General features: G+C 36.6%; 1 protein-coding gene and 1 long non-coding RNA gene across 6 annotated transcripts in view; one reads left to right on the top strand and one right to left on the bottom strand.

Moving 5' to 3' along the window:
- PLS1 (plastin 1) overlaps nt 1–21631 on the top strand; it is a 105123-nt gene that overhangs the window by 64080 nt on the left and 19412 nt on the right. For all 5 annotated transcript variants that reach the window (XM_074405799.1, XM_074405795.1, XM_003942571.3 and 2 more), the window contains exons 3-10: nt 1019–1182; nt 2615–2744; nt 4551–4683; nt 6434–6515; nt 11220–11385; nt 11463–11605; nt 13500–13592; nt 17429–17624. In XM_074405799.1, the coding sequence (XP_074261900.1) occupies nt 1019–1182; nt 2615–2744; nt 4551–4683; nt 6434–6515; nt 11220–11385; nt 11463–11605; nt 13500–13592; nt 17429–17624 (1107 nt within the window). The remainder of the gene's footprint in view (nt 1–1018; nt 1183–2614; nt 2745–4550; nt 4684–6433; nt 6516–11219; nt 11386–11462; nt 11606–13499; nt 13593–17428; nt 17625–21631) is intronic.
- The window catches only part of LOC141585639 (uncharacterized), a 40817-nt gene continuing 23862 nt past the window's right edge, over nt 4677–21631 (bottom strand). Inside the window, exons 2-3 of the long non-coding RNA XR_012519231.1 lie at nt 19220–19405; nt 4677–5234 (exon numbers count right to left, since the gene is read on the bottom strand). This is a non-coding gene — a long non-coding RNA (uncharacterized LOC141585639). The remainder of the gene's footprint in view (nt 5235–19219; nt 19406–21631) is intronic.

The raw sequence follows: 21631 nt of genomic DNA, 5'->3' as shown, positions 1-21631 counted from the left end.
AATGAAGAAGCAATGAATTATTGACAGATGAAACAGAACTGCCACCAAGTGAAACACAGAACACAAATGCCTTATGTGTATTTTACACAGCATACATATTTTATATGGAATGTGGGGTCAGCAGATTAATTTTTTAAATTCCATCAAGTAGTTAAAGTCTGAGTGGGTACTCCCTTTTTGGCTGTTTGTGACTTCCCCATGCTTATTGTTTTTATTTATTTATTTATTTATTTATTTATTTATTTATTTATTGGAGATGGAGCCTCACTCTGTTGCCTAGAGTGGAGTGCAGTGGCGGAATCTCAGCTCACTGCCACCTCCACCTCCCAGGTTCAGGTGTTTCTCCTACCTTAGCCTCCTGAATAGCTTTGATTACAGGTGCCTGCCACCACGCCTGGCTAATTTTTATACTTTTAGTAGAGATGGGGTTTTGTCCTGTTGGCCAGGCTGATCTCAAATTCCTGACCTCAAGTGATCCACCCCTCAGGATCCCAAAGTGCTGGATTACAGGAGTGAGCCACCATGCCCAGCTCCGCACCATGCTTATTTCTCTGATGCTTAGTGATGTGCTAAAACTGGGTTTTCCATCAGAGCAACAGTACCCTTAAAATACATATGGTGGCCCAAAATCTATGGGGATAAACTCCATTTAAATATGTACAAAGGTTTTTTTTTTCTTTTTCTTTTTTTTTTTTTTTAGAGAGGGGGTCTCATTCTATTTCCTAAGCTGAAGGGCAGTGACGTGATTGTAGCTCACTACAGCCTCGAACTCCTGGGCTCTCACAATCCCCTCGCCTTAGCCTCTCAAATAGCTGGGATTACCAAGCATGGCTTAAATATGAGTGTTTAAAATGAAGCATATAGCATATTCTATATAGTTCAGGTACAGGAAAAAAGGTTACCTGTGAAACAAATGTGGAAGGCTCTGTCTGCATGCCTATGAGTCCTCCTAAAAGGCCTTCTTAGTGTACATCTTCCACAAAGATTACAAAACCTGTTTGATGATATATCTTTACAGATATTGATAATAGTGGGTATGTCAGTGACTATGAACTTCAAGACCTGTTTAAGGAAGCAAGCCTTCCTCTGCCTGGCTACAAGGTGCGAGAGATTGTGGAGAAAATTCTGTCAGTTGCTGACAGCAACAAAGATGGCAAAATCAGTTTTGAAGAGTTTGTATCTGTAAGTAATCTAATCCTTTCAGGCTACTGATAATCTTTCTTGAAGCAGAATTGTAGTAATGTCATCACTAACTTTGATTAGATCCAGCTTCAGAGGCCAGAAAAAAGACTGCTTTAAAATGATGAAGATGATGACAATAACTATTATTGTTGAAATAATTTCCACACTAATTCATAAAACAAAGGAAAAAAATTATTCTCAAATTGTTGGAATGGAAATCAGGTTTAGATAATAGTAATTCATTCCCTAGAATAACTAGGAGAGTTCAATGCTTATTGGCCATTAATATAATTGAATAAATATTTATGAAATATAAATTGGCTTTGCATTCTTTATTGGTTAAGCAGGTATTTTAGCTCTTTTCTTCCTAGAAACTTTGCTAGGCACTATGAGTAATGTGATGAGTAAAAAGAAACATGACTCCTGCCTTCATGGAGTTTATATGTGTGAGGAAGGCTACAATGTACAAATTGATAAAAGATAACTATGAGAATTGCTATGACAGAGTGGTACAGGTCCTGTGAGAGTTTGTGGTAGAAGGAATTGAATTCGGAGGTGAGGCTGGATAACCCAAGGACTTAGGGGAGGTATCCCTACAGCATGAAGACCATGATGTGTTCTGAAGAAAGAGGTTAAATGGATACAAGCGGATTGTGGGAAAATGAATAATGTGGGAGGCAGGTAGACATGACAGCATGTGTAGAGGCCCTGTGGCTTAAGAGATGGCGAATATTCTCAAGCAAATGAAATGTGTGGCTGGAGCTGAGATGGTAAGGGTTAGGAATGTAGCTAGAGAGGTAAGTCAGAATCAGGTCACACAGGGCCTGTCGAATTTTTATTTTTATCCAAAAAGCAATAGGAAGCCAAATGAAGTGGGAAGAATAGAATGTGAAGTGACAAGATCAGATTTGTATGAAAAACAAAACAATAATAACAACAATAACTTTGCTGCATGCAGCACTGACTGAATTCTGTCTTGCCAATCTCTGGTGAGTCCAGTGAGAAAGTAATTGGGAAACTGTAAGCCTATGTTATTTCCTCTAAGAGCTGACTTATTTTAATATGATTACATTTGAGATGTTCAGGCAGCTAAATATCTTCATTAAGGCATTCTTTTATCTTTAGCATTTAGTTAGTTATTTCTTAGATTTTCAGTATAAAAGATGGCAAGTCAAGAAGAATAGTTTCAGTGTGTTCAATTTAAGCTTAGTTATAAAAAATGTATTCCAGTGATTGGGGTTCAAGTATTTGTCTATTTTGTGTTATTGGTAAATTGATGAACATTATCTGTATATACAAGCAATAAGTACAACAGACTAGTATTTAATTTTGTGTCACATCAAATAAAGAAGTTTAAATAAGTATTCTTCATCTTGTCCAGTTTTTATTGATTATTTATTTGATTCTCAATTTTACTTATGTTCCATTCCAGCTAATGCAAGAATTAAAAAGCAAAGATATCAGCAAAACATTCCGAAAGATAATTAACAAGAAGGAAGGGATTACTGCTATTGGAGGAACTTCATCTATTTCCAGTGAGGGCACACAGCATTCTTATTCAGGTAAATGACTTCTCCAAATTAGATATTTCAGTCACTGATTCATTCGTTAAGTGATATATTTAATCAGTTCTAAGATGCCACTGATTGTGATTCATACCATTATTTTATGTGCCATTGAGGAGAAAAAAATACTGCAGACCACAGTATAACATGCCATCAAATTTGAAATATATCTTAGTTTCAGAGATGTCAACATGAAAAATCCTAGAATCATTGAAATCAATGAGTTCCTACTGCATGTCAGGCTCAGTCCACATCAAAAAGATTATAAACAACGAAGTAGAAGTTGCTTATACTCCAGTTGTTTATAATTCTAGGAACTAGGGCAACAATGGAGAAGGCCAACTCATTATGTGCTACCCTCTGATGGAACTGGGGATGATTTCTTTTAAGGATTTATAATCTTAAATTATTTTTATATTTACATAATAATAATGAAGCTGTAGAATGTTTTTACTTTAAGTTCTTTCCTATTTTCCTCACTGCATAACCCAACACAATTTTCTACCTAAAGATCAATGTACCCATACTGGAAGCCATGTGTTGAGAAGTTGATGATGAAGATGGCCAAGAATAGTGCTGGCCAAGTATAGTGCTGGTATCTAGATTTGTGTCCATTTTTTGTTTGTTTGTTTATTTGTTTTTTGAGATGGAGTCTGGCTCCGTCACCCAGACTGGAGTGCAGTGGCATGATCTTGGCTCACTGCAACCTCCATCAACCAGGTTCAAGCAATTATCCCTCCCTCAGCCTCCGGAGTAGCTGGGATTAGAGGCGCCTGCCACCACGCCTGGCTAATTTTTTTTTTTTTTTTTTTCTTTTTAGTAGAGATGGGGTTTCACCATGTTGGCCAGGCTGATCTCAAACTCTTGACTTCAGGTGATCTGCCCACCTCAGCCTCTCAAAGTGCGGGGATTACAGGCATGAGCCACAGCACCCAGCCGAATTTTGTCAATTTTTTAATAGTAAAAAAATTCCATAGAAATTGGGCTGTTTTCTTCATTTTGATAACTCTTGACTGAATTCAGTATTTCTATTGTAAGCTAAAAATCACAGTTCCCAATCTTGGGGGAGGATGGGATTTATTGCCATGGTATTTGTTTCTTGTATTTTTTTTCTTATTTAAATACATATACACATTTGACCTCTGGTGGTCTGCTTCTAATTCATTAGCTTTCAGAAGGAATACATAATTAGAAATATTTTCAAATCAAACCAAATATATATTTTGCTCATTTAAGATGTATACCTTCATCTCTCCTAATATATCAGGTGGAAAAGTGGAATGAATTCCCCTTTCTTCTCATCTTGTCTCATTTCATCTTGTCTCTTCTCTCTCTCTCTCTCTTTTTCTAGAAAGGATCTCTCTTTATGGCTTAGGCTGGAGGGCAGTGGCACAATCTCTGCTCACTGCAACCTCCACCTCCTAGTTCAAGCGATTCTCAAGCCTTAGCCTCCTGAGTAGCTGGGACTACAGGGCTGTGCTATTATGCCCAGCTAATTTTTGTATTTTCAATAGAGATGGGGTTTCTCCATGTTGTCCAGGCTGGTCTCGAACCCCTGACCTCAAGTGATCCACCAGCCTTGGCCTCCCAAAGTGCTGGGAATACAGGCGTGTGCCACCAGGCCGTCTCCTTTCTTCTTTTTTTAAACCCTTCTGTGTTTTAGTAGATTTTTAATAATGGTCAATTACTATATTTGAGCAGAAATTAACAAGTATGTTTTTGTAGTGCAATAGCTATGTATGTTTTTGTAGTGCAATAAAGTTTGTGAAATAAGATTTGCCTACCAAGATTTTCTCCTTTCAGAGGAAGAAAAAGTGGCTTTTGTTAACTGGATAAACAAAGCCCTGGAGAATGACCCTGACTGTAAGCATCTTATACCCATGAATCCCAATGATGATAGTCTTTTCAAGTCACTTGCAGATGGCATCCTTCTTTGGTGAGTTGAACTTCTGGTTAAGGAAGCTATGTTCTTGCTGATTCCATTGATGAGCATTCCATAAAAACTGCAATTCAGCCAATTCATTGTCTTTTGGAATCAGTAGCTACTAAGGGCTTGAAGAATTTATATTGCATAGAAAATGAACTACTGAAGTACTACTGTATATCTATTGGAAATTTTCCAAAATTTTTTTTAAATGCAATCCCTTGTTTTTCTGTTGCCTTTTACATGTATTACCATAATAATTGCCAATAATCTTTTGAGTTATTTGTCTGATGCAGTTTTAAATATTCACAGAGTTTCTCTTTTGATTTTCCAGCAAGAGAGTAGTCATTATTGACTGGAACATGAGGATGAGGAGATGCAAAGGGGATATTCCTTATTTGTGCCTAAATGAAAATAATGTTTTGATTCAGCCTTGTGATATCCTTGGCTCTTTGCATTCCGTTTTTGCTCACTGTATTGTAAACTCTGTCAGGAAATGTCTTGGTTGTTGTTGTGTGTACCACAGTCACAGTATACTTCTTTAGACAAAGCAGCGGTCTTTTCTGTAGTTTATAAAGAGTACAGAAGACTTATAAAGTAGAAAATAACAATCACAAATATCCTTACCATCCATAAATAACTTATTAACCCTCTGATATATTTCCTTCAGTCTTTTTTTTGATGTTTTCACTTAAAAAGGAAAAGAAAACCTTACCATAAGTATATTAGATTTTATAACATTAAATATAAATATACCTTGACCTCCACCTACAATTCTTATCTTTAACTCTCAGAAAAATTCCTGTTATGAATCAAATGGATATTTTCCTATTCTTGTTTTAAAAAGTAAAATTCTAAAATATAGAGACAAAATTTATATGAATTTCTCTGGAAATGGCTAAATATTGAAGTCTTAGATAAAATCTCTGGCTTCATATCTTTCTGCAACAACAGTAAGTTTAATAATGTTGATACTACTTTAGGAAGCTTAGCTTCTTAGAGAATTTCTTTATGTTTTAGGCTGCCGGATACTGATGATCATTAAGTGAAATAAAGACAAAGCTAACATATAGAAAATTCAGGGTGATGGCTGGGCATGGTGGCTCACGTCTATAATCTCAGCACTTTGGGAGTCTGAGGCAGGAGGATCACTTGAGGTTAGGAGTTTGAGACCAGCCTGGAAAACATGGTGAAACCCCATCTCTGCTAAAAATACAAAAATTAGCTGAGAGGTGGCACACACCTGTATCCCAGCCACTCGGGAGGCTGAGGCAGGAGTATCACTTGAACCCAGGAGGTGGAGGTTGCAGGGAGCTGAGATTGCACCACTGCACTCCAGCCTGGATGACAGCACTAGACTCCACCTCAAAAAAAGAAAGAAAGAGAGAAAGAAAGAAAGAAAGAAAATTTAAAAAATTGGGAGAAATGCTAAGATTACTGTTGCAGTGAGTGATGGATTTGTTTTACGAATGGGAATATTTCTTGGATTTTAAGAATTAAGTTCCTGGCATTAATTATAATTAATTAGTTATTATTATTGTTTTTTTTTTTGAGATGAGGTCTCTTTGTTTTGCTCAGACTGGCCTCAAACTCTTGGGTTCAGCCTCCCAAGTAGCTGAGACTACATGCTCATGCCACCATGCCTGGCTTTAATATTTTAAAGAAATGAATTGTTATTACTTTTCAAAATTTATTTTGGCTGTAGGCAGTAATAAACTTAAAAAATTCTTGTAGTATTAAATTATTCTCATTTTCTCTTTAGCAAAATGATCAACTTATCTGAACCAGATACAATTGATGAAAGAGCCATCAATAAGAAAAAGCTCACGCCTTTCACCATTTCTGTAAGTATTTGTCCTTTGTTTGTAATCATGTTACTATGCTAAGAAATGTAAGACCTTCATTAATGAATACTTGGACTCAGATAAAACCTTTGACTTAATGTAATGTTGTTATCTTATAGAAACTGTTTTTTTTTTTTTCTAAGAAATGGGGGTCTTGCTATGCCCCCCAGTATAGCTCACTGAACCTCAAACTCCTGGGATCAAGTGATCCTCCAGCCTCAGCTTCCTGAGTTGTTAGGGTTATAAGCATGTGCCACTTTGCCCTGCTAATTTTCTAAAGTTTTTGTGGAGATGGGGTCTTGCTATGTTGTTCAGCCTGGTCTTGAACTCATGGCCTCATGTGATCCTCCTGCTTCAGCCTCCCAAAGTGTTGAGATTTTGGTGTGAGCCACCATGCCTGGCCAAAACTGTTTGTTTGCTTGTTTTTATTTGTTCGTTTGTTTTTTGAGATGGAGTCTCACTCTGTTGCCAGGCGGGAGTGCAGTGGCATGATCTCGGCTCATTGCAAACTCCGCCTCCCGGGTTGAAGCAATTCTCCTGCCTCAGCCTCCCAAGTAGTTGGGACTACACTCGTGCACTACCATGCCCAGCTAATTTTTGTATTTTCAGTAGAGACATGATTTCATTATGTTGGCCAGGATGGTCTCATTCTCCTGACCTTGTGATCTTCTCACCTCAGCCTCCCAAAGTGCTGAGATTACAGGCGTGAGCCACCACGCCTGGACAAACTGGGTTTTTATTAAATAAAAATTCAGTTGGATTTTGTAATGAGATTACAGGCGTGAGCCACCACGCCTGGACAAACTGGGTTTTTATTAAATAAAAATTCAGTTGGATTTTGTAATGAATTAAATGAAAATTTAAGGTATTTTGACTGCACTTATTTAAGTTGTATTCAGTTTATATTATTGTAATTAGAGTTATTTATTAATGAACACTTGTTTGATGCCAGTGCTCTTATTCGGTGGTTGAAAAAGAACACTGCAGTTTTACCATTTCACAAACTTTTAAACTATTCTTTTTATACTAAATTGTTCTGTAGTTGTCTTCTTCATACAAATCTTATAAAAATCCAGGTATTTATACTTACCAAACTTTCCCCCTCAAAATCTCTAGAACAATGAGTAGATATTAATATTTACTGAGTACCTACTGGGTATCAGTCACTGTTCTAAACACACTATGTAAATTATCCTCCCAGCAACTTTATAATAAGGTGTATACCATGATTTTACCTTATTATGAGGAAACTGAGACACTGATAGGTTATACAGAGGCAGAGCCAGGATTTGATCTCAGTGGTCTAGTGCCAGAGCTCGTTTCTTTCTTCATTTTTTTTTTTTCCTTTTTTTGAGATGGAGTCTTGCTCTGTTGCCAGGCTGGAGTACAGTGGCACGATCTCGGCTCATTGCAACCTTCGCCTCCTGGGTTCAAGTGATTCCCATGACTCAGTCCTGAGTAGCTGGGACTACAGGCGCGTGCCACCACACCAGGCTAATTTTTTTGTATTTTAGTAGAGCTGAGGCTTCACCGTGTTGGCCAGGATGGTCTCAAACTCCTGAACTCGTGATCTACCTACCTCAGCCTCACAAAGTGCTGAGCTCATTTCTTAATCACTGTGTTAATACTGCCACTCTCATGTGGTGGTAGCAATAGCAACTATTTAAGGTGTGGTCACAACAGTAGCTATTAAAATTGAGCTACTGCTAACCTGTATCCTTCATTTGGCAATTGATTTTGCTAAAATTGTTGAATCTTTTATAGAAAGCTAGCCTTCTATAGATTGTTACCCCCTGCATATATTAGAAGTATGCTATCTCTAAAAATAAAACTGCATGATAGCCCCTCACTCAGATCCAATCTGTGGCTACTGCAAAATACTTATATAATATTTTTTTCTTTATTTTCTTAAATGCACTAATATAAATATTAAAAGTAAAACCAGGCAATAAATGTATACAATAGTTAAGAGATTCTGTATTTCAGATTCAGTGACAAAAATGGTCATGTATGTGTTCTATAAATAAAATAGATGTGAATATTTTTAATAATCGTGGATATTAGATAAAGATCCCAGTACCTGTGAAAAATAATCTGGCAACAGCAACTGGAAATAGGCTTCTTCAATAATAGTAATTTCTATTAGTGATATGCAACATTATTGACCTATTAGCAAGCTGGGGACAAGAAAGCCATGTAGTCAACATCCAATTCTGTATGGATGTTGGAAATGAGGGAACCCGTTAGTCCAAGCCTAACCATGTACCATTGTCCTATAGAAAGCAGAGCCACCTCTCTTGTGTCCCATTTGTTTGTAGTTCTCTACTGTCCCTATCTTCTCCCATCAACACAAGTCTTCAGGAAGGTTGGGCATTCAGGGTGGCTGTCCATAGTAAGAACTGGATAGCAACTTCTCTATAGGGTTCTCCTGTTACTTCTTGTTCTCAAGATGTTTAGAAGTAGCTCAGTGTGGCCACTCTATTCCCTACTAACTGGTAGGGCAATGATGTCATATTTATCAAGTAGAAACTACCATTTACTTGTAAGAAACATATTGCAACTCCTTATTTTCTACCAATTTTTAAAGTCAAATTACTTGTAAGACATTTGATATGCTTATAAAGCAAACATTTTTGAATAAAATTAATGTCAAAAGTGGTTTTTCTCCCATATCACCAACACAGACCGTTGATGAGACAAAGCTGAGTTAACTTTTTAATGCAGTAAGAGAAAATACTTGCAAGGTTTGTTAGTGTCTTGGTGCTGGGAAAGTGAGGGCGGCATTTGAAAATTGGAATTGTGATTTAAGGAAGGTCTTTCAATATGAGGGGCAAGAGGGGTCTGATCCAGACTGGGCAAGGATCTCAATACACCAGCCCAAGATTGATGGAAATAGCAAGGGGAGGATTTTAAGGTGAGGAGGTCAAAGAATCTTAGAGTATAAACTGTTATTGATGTTTTCACTGAAGAGTTACTACTGGGTCTTTTAGGCAGTGCCTGCAGTGAAAAATCAGACCTTTTGCCTAGGGTCAAGATTCCTGGAAGAATAAGATCATGCCAATGAAGACAGAGAGTAGTCATGGCAGTGAAGACAAGAGGATAGCACACAAGGTCATGTTAATGTAGGCAGTAAGACGTGGTTTTGTTTGTCATTGCCGAGGCTAAGAGTAGTGGTAGGTTTTGGTTCTTACTAGTATTGCCATCAATTTAGTGAAATTACATACTGCTTTTGGCCCACAGTACCATGCTGTCAATTGCATATGAAATGGGTTATTGTGAGATTAACACTATTATTGGCTTCATTTTTAGTCCAGTTCTTTCCCCTGCTGATGCATTCTGGGGAATACCAACTGAAGCAAACACCATTTATGCTCTTGGAAGCAAAGAGAAAAAGATTAGTGGTCATGCCTAAATTAGCAGAAGCTGCCTTTTGAAAGTTGCATAGATTTGATTTAAGGTAACTTAAAAAAACATCTGCAGCAGGAGTGTTAAAAACATCTGATGTTATTAAAAATCTTAGATTTCCACAAAATCTTTGTAATTTGCTGTTAATTTTTTCATATTTACATTTATTTGTAGTGAATTTTGAGGTTATAAAAATACTGAAGGTTTCTTCGGTTCTGCTGCTGCTTTTGGGAGTGCTATATTTTAATGAACATTGCTTGGTACTACTACAGAAATAATTCCAAATGCTTATTTCAATCACACCAGATGATCCCCCATAGATACAGCCATTTATTTACTTGGAGCTCAGTAAATCACTTCAGCACACTATAGGAGGAAGCCACTGAAATATTCGCTATGCTTTGAGAACCTCTGTGTTTTGCTGCTGTTATGACCAGCACATTAAATAGTTGCTATTACTGCTACCACATGAGAATGGCAGTAATGGCATGGTAAGAGGATGGGGATCAGACCCCAGAGACGACTGGGGTCAGACGCCAGCCTTTCCACTGTGGAACCTGTCAGTGCTTCAGTTTCCTCATCTATAAAATCCATCTTAAGAGTTACTTTAAGGCCGGGCGCGGTGGCTTAAGTCTGTAATCCCAGCACTTTGGGAGGCTGAGGCGGGTGGATCCCGAGGTCAAGAGATCGAGACCATCCTGGTCAACATGGTGAAACCCCGTCTCTACTCAAAATACAAAAAAATTAGCTGGGCATGGTGGCAAGTGCCTGTAATCCCAGCTACTCAGGAGGCTGAGGCAGGAGAATTGCCTGAACCCAGAAGGCGGAGGTTGCGGTGAGCCGAGATCGCGCCATTGCACTCCAGCCTGGGTAACAAGAGCGAAACTCCGTCTCAAATTAAAAAAAAAAAAAAAAAAAGAGTTACTTTAAAATTATCTTAAAAACTAATTGTACATCATTTTTAAAAGAAGTGCTTCCAAAAGAAGTCTTTATGAAAATAAAAATATCATGTTGAGTTTGAGGTAGACATAACCAAGTGCATGTAATATAGATACAGAGCTTAGAGTAGAAGCTCAGGAGAGGTCTGGGTGGAAATAGGGATTTGAAAGTCATTGGCATATAAAGTAACAGTTAAAACCATGTGATTTTTTTCAAATAGTGCTATTTTGGTTGTATAAATGTTACGTTTATAAATCTGAAATTTGGCAGTCCATTGTTTCTTACAGATAATTTTTATAGATAAGACCTTAGAAAGTACTTCCTCACGTGTCTTTTTTGTGTGTGTATGTGGCAATTCAGGAAAATTTAAACCTAGCTCTGAATTCTGCCTCGGCCATTGGTTGTACAGTGGTCAACATTGGTGCATCGGATCTCAAAGAAGGAAAACCTCACTTGGTCTTGGGACTTCTCTGGCAAATCATCAAAGTTGGCCTTTTTGCTGATATTGAGATTTCTAGGAATGAAGGTAGGATCATTAGAAATGTTTGGTTTTCATTGACATGTACTCGCTATGGGAAAAACTTACATTTCGCTTTTCCTCAGCTCTGATTGCATTGCTGAAGGAAGGTGAGGAACTAGAGGAGCTGATGAAGCTTTCTCCCGAGGAATTACTGCTGCGATGGGTGAACTACCATCTGACCAATGCAGGATGGCATACCATTAGCAACTTCAGCCAAGACATTAAGGTTTATATTTAAATGTTCAAATTTATGACATGAAATAAGGATGTGGAATGTAAAAATAAAGGGAGTTCAGACTTAAATTTGAATTAACTTCACAAGAACACTTCGGATAGAAAATGAAAATTTGCACTACTGTGTGAAGTAGATCCCCCAATTATACTCACAAAATACATATTTTCTATAAAACCAGATATGTTGGATTTTAATAAGAAGTACAACTGACTGTGAGAGGAAAGGAGGTGCTAGCCTCAACAGATTAAAACACACTTTCTCATTTTATATGCCACAGATCTGCTAGATTATAATGAGTATGTCAGTCTGTTCATTTGGACTAATAATTATAACTGTTTACTGCTTTAACACTCTTGCTCCCACTTTGCCAATAACCAGCTAAGAGGAAATCAGATTATCTGAGGGCACAGGGAATCAGTTAAAAAAGGGGGATCTTTAGGTATGTTCCTTAACTAGGTAGCTTAAAACACCTCTCTCTAAGGGGAGAACCTTGTTAAGGAAACCATAACAGGCATTTCTGTCTAACGACAACTTTCCCTCGGTTACTGCCTAGATGGGCATTGCCAAGCCAGGTCCCTGTGACTTTTTTCTTCTTTATGTTTCTTTATGTCCCCCCGCCCTGGCCCCACCAGAGTAATCAGTGGTGGCTCTGATTCATGTTCCCTCTTTAGCTATATTACCACCTTCAGTCAGGTAACCTTTTTCCATAATGGCCTAGAGGACAGTCTGTTAATTTGAAGTGCATTTTATTTCTCTGCTTTCATCTACTATATGCTATTATTTTTGAAAGTTTATTTGGGAGAGTTCTCTTATTCTGAAATCTCTTAAAATTATGCTAATCAAACATTTATTCAGCCCTTCCTGCAGGGCATTTTGCTCAGGGGATGCAAAGACTCAGCTTTTGAGAAGCTTGCCAATTCTACTTGGAGACAAACATATACTAGAGGAATATTTCAGTTACCTATTGCTATATAGCAAACCATATAAAACTTGCTTAAAATAATGATTATTTCTCATCATTTTGTGGATTGATGCATCTTGGCTGGGTGGTTCTTCTGCTTCATATGGTTTTGGCTAGGATTACTAACTCAGTTACATTCAGCTATCAGTTGAGCTCATCTGAAAAGTACACAAAGGCCCCAGTCACATGTCTGGTGCGTTAGTGCTCCTCCACAAGCCCTCTCTACATGGTGAGCTCAGGCTTCCTCACAGCATGATAGTCTCAGAGAGCTGGACTTTTTATGTAGAGGTTAACTTTAAGACTGAAACGGAAAGCAGAAGCTCTTAAGATTTGGGATTGGAATCCCCAGAACATCACTTTCATAGCATTCTCTTGGTCAAAGTGAATTATAAGGCCCGTCCAAATTAAAGAGGATGGGAAATAGCTTCTGCCTTTTGATGGGAAGAGTTCATGTATGTATGGGGAAGAACTATGATATTCATCTTTGGAGACAATGACATTAGATGATTTAATAGTGTGATCACAGTTTACTTACTGAGGTAGGCAAGGGGTGTCATGCACTAGAGAAGAGCATTCTTAGTTCATCCTAGAGAATCCAGGGAAGGCTTCCTGGAGATAATAATTGACCTGAATCTTAACTGATGTCAATGTTTGGGTGTCCAAACAAATGGAAAATTAAGGGAGGATATCCAGGTGCAGGAAACAGCATTACTATAAACTCTGAGGTATGAAACAGGATTGTTTTGAAGCTCTGAAGTGTGAAACAGCATGGTACATTCAGGAACCTATGAGTAATTCTGTATTATTAAAGTTATTCCATTATTTGAGATCGAGGAAATTTCTTCAGTGTGAGCAATTTCTTCCCCTAAATTCAATGATGATTTTATTCATTTTAAAAATGCCATTTCATATCTTTCCTTGAAGGATTCGAGAGCCTATTTTCATCTGCTTAATCAGATTGCCCCTAAAGGTGGGGAAGATGGGCCTGCCATTGCCATTGACCTTTCAGGAATTAATGTGAGTGCAATTTTTAACTTTTAAAATATATTGTGGTAAAATAGACATAAAAAATTTACCTTTTTTATCATTTTCAGTGTATAGTTCAGTGGCATTCAGTACATTTGCATTGTTGTGCAACTATCATCAATATCTATCTCTACAAACTTTTCATCACCTGCAGGGAAATTCTATACCCATTAAACAATAACTCCCCATTTTTCACTTCCCCCAGGCCCTGATAACCACTGTTCTACTTTCTGACTATGAATTTGAATTTGACTAGCAGGTACAGTCAAATTTAGAGTACAGCTCTCTACAGGCAGCATTCCCCAGTAGAGCCCTTAGCCCTTCATTCAAGTTGGGCGCTTTGCTCTACAGAAGTGTTTTCCATGCCCCAGGCTCCAAGCCTCCATGTCAAGCCAACTGGCTGTCATGACAGAAGAAAGGAAACTGCAGAATTGTGACCTTGAGTGTTTGTGGAATCAATCCTACATACACGTTTCCCTGGTGCAAGGTAATTGGAACTCACCAGGGTGCTCTTGTGACTGTCAGTGTATGCCAGGAAAGGAAGCAACAAGCTGTTGTTAGATTTTTAAGCAATCACTTATCAGTTTTACCAGCTTATATTTAGAAATGCACAAAATAAAAAATAGAAATTCTTAGTATTTGTGGTGTAGGAAGGATTGATACAGATTCTGACCTACTAAACATGTTTCCCAGGAATCTCATTCTTCTAGCATAAGTTATAAATACCAGGGATGGTTCTATCTAAACCAGGACGTCCAGTCTTTTGGCCTCCCTGGGCCACATTAGAAGAAGAATTGTCTTGAACCACATAAAAAATACACTAACACTAACAATAGCTGATGAGCTAAAAAAAAAAAAAGTTGTAAAAAAAATCTCATAATGTTTTAAGAAAGTTTACAAATTTGTGTTGGGCCACATTCAAAGCTGTCCTGGGCTGCATGGAACTCACTGGCCGTGAGTTGGACAAGCTTGAATTCTAAACATTAAAATTTGGTCAGAACAGACTGTATGAAAAGATGTCATGTACTTAAAGTGCAATATCCATAACATTTGGTTTTTAAGGCAACTTGAGTCATTATTAATGAATTATATCTCACATTATTATAATGATAAGTTTTTGAAACACAGTATTGCAATGCTATGCAAAGTTTGCAATATATTCAGAAGAGAACAGACTTAGTATACTAAACTATCATGTGCTCATCTCTCAGTTTCAACATCTGCCAATTCATGGTCAATCTTATTTCTTCCCTATTTCCCTCCTGTCCTGTATTTATTTTGAAGCAAATCTTAGACATCATATCATTTCATGGATAAATATTTCAATATGTATTTCTAAAAGATAAAGACACTTTTAAAGTAAAACCACAATACCTTATCATACTTTTAAAAAAATTACAACAATCTGTAACACCATCAAAATATCTAGTCAATGTTGACATTTCCACTTACTTCATAAAGGTCATTTTTTTTTTCAAGCTTATTTGAATTAAGATCTAAATAAGGTCCTCCTGAGTAGCTGGCATTACAGGTGCACACTACCATGCCCGGCTAATTTTTGTATTTTTAGTAGATACGGGGTTTCACCATGTTGGCTAGGCTGGTCTCCAACTCCTGACCTTAAGTGATCGCCTGTCTCAGCCTCCCAAAGTGCTGGGATTACAGGCATGAGCCACCACATCTGGCCAGATATTGTCATTTTTTGATGTCTACATTGGTAATTTTTCATTGTTGCTTAATTTAATAATCTATTGCTTTCTCTGATTTCCTTTACATTATTGCTTATTTTGCAACTCTGGTGCACAGAATTAGGTAGGTTATCATCTTTAGTCATTATATATTCTCATATGGGTTTGTGCATACCCATTTTAAAATTTATTTTTGTGTGTGGTTGTTTGTTTTGAAATTGTAACAAGCCTCATGAACTCTCAATCTAACAGGAAAACTAAGACCGTGACATTACATTTTCTGTACAGTTCTTCCCTATTCCATCTCTGCCTTAGCCCAGTGTGGTAACCAGAGTCTTGGAACTTGTGTTCATTGTTCTTTTGCTTTTCTTTTTATGTAATTTCCCTTTATCCAAGTGTATCCCTTACAAAATTAAATTCTTCATTTTACTTTTTAACTTCCTTTAAAGTTTATCATGTTATACTTAACTTTCTCGTACTTCTTTTTGAACTTGTATCTCTAAGAGTTACCCATGTTGGATATGTCATTGTATGAATATACAAATTCATTAATCTACTCTCCTATTTATAGGCATTTGACTTGTTTTTTTTTTTTTTTTTTTGAGACGGAGTTTCGCTCTTGTTACCCAGGCTGGAGTGCAATGGCGCGATCTCGGCTCACCGCAACCTCCGCCTCCCGGGGTTCAGGCAATTCTCCTGCCTCAGCCTCCTGAGTAGCTGGATTACAGGCACTTGCCACCATGCCCAGCTAATTTTTTGTATTTTTAGTAGAGATGGGGTTTCACCATGTTGACCAGGATGGTCTCGATCTCTCGACCTCGTGATCCACCCGCCTTGGCCTCCCAAAGTGCTGGGATTACAAGCTTGAGACACCGTGCCCGGCCGGCATTTGACTTGTTTCATTTGTTTCCAGGGTTTTGCAATTATGAAAGGTGCTGTTCCCTAAGATTTTAATTTAAAAAAAAATTTTTTTTAGAGAAATACTGATTTTAATTAAACATAAGGTAAACTCTAGGTATCCGTCATCTTTCAGCCTAAAAATTAGCAAAAACTGTTGAAACAAGGCACAGTTTTTTCCCCATATTTGTTACGTTGTGGCTCCAGTTACAAAAAAAAATTTTAATGCAAATGTTAAACATAAAAATAGAAGTTTGAGATTTTAAAAAAAGTGTATAAAAAGTCCCACAAAACTTGTCAACATTGTTCCTTAACCTACAAAATAGCACCAGTAAGAAGAGTAAAAGGTGTTAAAAACCATTACGACAGCATTTCTGAAATGCAGCTTGTCTGAACTCCCATTCCCCCTAAAAACGACTTATCGTGGAATAAAAAACAATTTTTAAATCTCCGGAGGGAGAACCGAGCTTTTATTGCCATTTTCCCTGTCATCTCTTAGATGAGGATTTTAATTTTTTAAATATGTACTTCAACTTGTTTTTCATCAAGAGCCTTCTGGAAATGTCACTCAGTGTAGAGTGGGTGCAATAACTATGCCTGGTATCCAGAGGGCACTCTACTAGCTGGCCTTAAATAAGTTACCTACAGTGTGACCAGTAGGAGCTTACTGATATAATATTTGAGAATTTTGTTGAGTATTTTAGCAAAAAGAGTAAAATATAACTCAGTTATTCCAGCAAGGAAACTGAGAGACTTTTTTCCTTTTAACCTCAAAGGCATGGTTGCTGGGCACAGTGGCTCACACCTGTAGTTCCAGCACTTTGGGAGGCTGAGTTGGGCAAATCAGGACTTCAAAACCAGCCTGGCCAATATTCTGAAACACTGTCTCTACTAAAAATACAAAAATTAGCTGGGCATAGTGGCATGTGTCTGTAATTCCAGCTACTCAGGTGACTGAGGCAGGAGAATCACTTGAACCCAGGAGGCAGAGGTTGCAGTGAGCCAAGATTGCACCACTGCACTTCAGCCTGAGCACCAGAGCTGGAGTGTCTCAACTCTGTTTCAAAATAAATAAATTGATTTTTAAAAAGGAATGGGTAAGTTGCCTTGGAATTACTACACATTTGATCTTGAGTTATTATTTGATTTATTTGTGGAAAATAAATTGCTTATAAACATGTATATCAATAAAAATTATGCCAATCAAAATTCAATTGTGACCATTTTTGTTTTATTGTTTAGGAGAGAAATGACCTGAAGCGTGCTGGACTCATGCTTCAAGAAGCAGATAAACTGGGCTGCAAGCAGTTTGTTACTCCTGCAGATGTGGTTTCAGGCAATCCTAAACTTAATTTAGCTTTTGTGGCTAATCTGTTTAACACATACCCATGCCTGCACAAGCCGAATAATAATGACATCGATATGAATTTACTGGAAGGTGCGTTCTTTCTGCCTTTAATTGACTGACTATATTTAGTATATGGTATACTATATCTTCTTACGGTATTGTCTTACTTCACTGTCAGAGATGGGAGATTGTGGTAGGAAATGCAATTTAGTGTGTGTAGATATGTGTATTGAAAATTCTGATTATGGAAGGTGGTTGCTGGTTTTGGTTTAAAGAGTATGCTGGGGTAAATCTTACATATCTTTCATTTCTCCATAAGAAGTTAGTGAAAACTATCATACATTTAAAATATTCTCATAAATGATCACATAACAGCTCTACCACCAATATGGGCAATGAATTCTCTATTAGAAAAAAATGATTATTTGTAGGTGTTTTTCTCCTTTGAAAGCTCCAGTTTGACTCTAGTATTGTTCTCTTTTTAATGTTTTCAGTGTACATGAAAAAAATTACAGTGTTCATTATTTGTCTTTTGTGTGGTCTATCGTTATCTGTCTCATAATATATAATACTTTCCTATTTTGCTTCATGAAATGCAGATTTGACCCCTCCTAATGTAGGTACTGTATTTAGTACTTTTCTATAATCTGTAAATATATTCATTCTGAATGTTCTTTTTATTAGTTCCATTTATTCTTTCCATCTGGGTTGATATTTTATTTTTTGCATTGTTCATGCTGTGTTATTTCTGTCTTAATATGCCCATAGAATGAAACACAAATGAAACTTAAGTAGAATAGCAGAACAAAGCTTTGATTTTGTAAAATTTCTACTAATTTGCCTTCTATAACGATGGAATATTATAGTTGTAAACACATTAGAACTCAATTTTGACAACTGGACTTCATGATTTGATGTAAAATTTATATCCCTCTCCTGTGATAAAATGTATCTTTTATCACAAGTAATAATTGAAAGGATTCATTTAGGTTCTGTAACAGATTATTTTGTATCAGTTAGCTATGTTATATTTACTGAACCTCATTGAAGCTTACAATATATTATAAATAATCATAATGACAAAACATTCTCAATACCTGTTCTTTCTCATTTTTTGTTTCCCAGCCTTTCTTTTTTCTCCCACTCTCACACATACCAACACCCACATTAATATCAGAACTTAAAGTAAAAATGGTGGCAGTGGTAATGGCAATTGTTGAAGGGAGAGGCAGTTGTCAGAAGAAGGCACCGATCTTAAGATTTTTCTTGGTTGGGCGCAGTGGCTCACGCCTGTAATCCCAACACTTTGGGAGGCTGAGGCAGGTGGATCACGAGGTCAGGAGTTCAAGATCAGCCTGGCCAAGATGGTGAAACCTTGTCTCTACTAAAAATACAAAAATTAGCCAGTCATGGTGGCATGCACCTGTAATCTCAGCTACTCAGGAGGCTGAGGCAGGGAATTGCTAGAACCCGGGAAGCAAAGGTTGCAGTGAGCCAAGATTGCCACTGCACTCCAGCCTGGGCGACAGAGCAAGACTCTTGTCTCAAAAAAAAAAATAAATAAATAAAGATTTTTCTTGCTAGTTTCCCTGGTTTGGAGAAAGCAGGAATTATTATTGGTAGGGAGAATTTGATGTGTGGTATTCATGATCTCAGTATTCATTCAATTCTCTCACATAACTCACCATTACTCCCTTCTTTCCCAGTGAGACAGAATGAGAAATCAACTTCATGATCTTTTTCCCCTTGACTGCCATAACGAAAGTTCCAATGTCCTTGTCACCTCATAATTAGTTTTGTGATTAATGAAAGACGTTTCAGACTTCATATATTCTTCGAAGAATATGAATAATTCATTCTTCTTAAAGGTCCTGTAAAATAAAATAAAGATTATATTTTCTACATAGATATGTAATTGAGAGGGAAAGCAGACAAAACTGTGTATTTTTCAGCAAAGAGAAATTTAGGGTGAGAGATTAGAACTTGAAAAAAAATAAGCAAAAGGAACACTACTAGGTTTTTATCAGTCTGGAAAATTTCAAAAATCCCTCTGTCAGTAGAAGGCATTGTTTAGAGTGGCATATTAAAAATGATCTGCTTTTTATAGTCACTGAATTCTTGCTAGATATCTTTTCCAACTTGCTCGCTCTCTTACTTTTCATGTTTGAATTCTTTTGCTAGTGTTCAGCATGCTTTTGGAATTTTTCAGTGTGAATAGGATTGCTAAATATTTCCATTATTATTTACTATATCTATTAAAATAACATGGGAAATATTTATCAGTCATCTTTATTTAGAACATATGTATGTCCTCATACATCTGCCAAAAATGTATTTGACTTTGTCTGTCATTGGATTATTTTCCTCTGTAAATTTGTGTTTTTATATATCCTTATGAAATTTGAAGCTTGATCTTATCACATCCCAAATTCATACGTTAGTATGTCCTCATTGGCAGAGAATTTTCTAGGGAATTAAGGAAAACAATTAAATATTAAACCTTCACATCAAATTGAGTCAGATATGTGGGCTACGTATAGAAAGATCATCTCAGAATTCATTTGTGGTTACAGAAGGTACATAGGCCACAAATTATTAGACTTTGTTCAAATCATAGCTCCACTGTTTTATCTGAGTAACGCCTGTGAGCCTTTTTTAAAAAAAAATATATAAAACAGGACTAATAAACTTAATTTGAAGAGTTACAGAGCAAGCTAAATGTGATTGTGAATGAAAGAATAAGGTATGTCAGGGAAGGAGGAGGAAAGCACTTCATATGTCACAGCACATTTATTGAGTGTTAAATATATGTTAATTCCCTTTTTCCCTTTTAATAGCCTACTTTTAATATATTTGTTATATTTATTGCTATTTTTTAATTGGTTGATGTCAACTTGAGCCTGCAAATGAAAAGAATGTTTTATAGTTCTTTCAATCTTGTAGATCAGCAATTAAGATTTTACTTCTTGAAGTTGGATATCAGGTCTAGAGGAAAAACAGATTTTACTTCTAAGATTGCTTTAGCTGTCTGTAATCCAGAAAACATTTTCCAATCTGGAATACATATGTTTTTGTAATGCTTTACCATGGCTCTTGCACAAATGCATAGTGCTTCTAACTTTGAGCATTTATTTACCAAGACACTTCGAAATGTTGTTAGATAAATAAATGCTCATTTATAAAATCTTTTACTTTCCAGGTTTCAAAAATTAAAATAATTATATAATCAATTGAGAACAATAGGAAGAAATATGAACTGCTGAGGATAGTTTCAGAACTCTATCAAAATGCAGGTCTAGTTATTTTAAAGTATTATTCATTGCATCATTAGGTTCAACAAAATTTGGATATTTTAATTAAAAATGAAACCATTATGGCACTATTAATCTTCATAATTTTAAGACATTTAAATTTTCCTAGATGAAAATAATGTAAAACTTCTCTATTAGAAAAAAAAAATATATATATAGCTTTATAACAGATAGTAATAGAGAAACAACTGAGAGGTAAATTCAAATCACAGGCATCGAGCTATTGATCACAGTATGTTTATATTTATGTCACTTTGGGGACAGTTCATAGATTTAATTTGTACTTGTTTAATAATTCTTACAAATAAGGCTGGCCTGGATTCTGGAAATATTTAGTTCAGCTTGGTTCTTCTTAAAAAAAGATTCTCATATAGACTGTTCGTTATAAAGTGGTGGTAGCAGATACAACAGACTGATCAGTAGTTACCTTTTATGCAGACCAGAGGAAACAAAATTTAAGCAAGAAATTATAGGGCTATGTAATAGAGCAATAATTAAAGCAGATTCTGGGAAAGCTGTGGAATAATGGCATTGAAACCACATGAAACTATAGTGGGTAGTTTATTTCCTGAACAGTTGATACAAATAACAGAATCCTTTAGATCTTACAAGGCTTGGGTTCTATCCTGGGTGTGTAGATTTATACTGTCTTTGGCACTTAATGTGAGGATGACTGTTGCAATAGCTCTATATGAAGGAGCCCCTGGAACGCAGATGATTGTAGGTAGATTTATGTGCCAAATTGTCCTGTGAGTCTCATATGGGCCAAAAGCTAGAGAGTGACTT

This window comes from Saimiri boliviensis, chromosome 9, assembly GCF_048565385.1.
Source record: "Saimiri boliviensis isolate mSaiBol1 chromosome 9, mSaiBol1.pri, whole genome shotgun sequence".
NCBI lineage: Eukaryota > Metazoa > Chordata > Mammalia > Primates > Cebidae > Saimiri > Saimiri boliviensis.
Note: the sequence above shows the minus strand (reverse complement) of the source record. Positions and strands in the feature narration are given on the sequence as shown.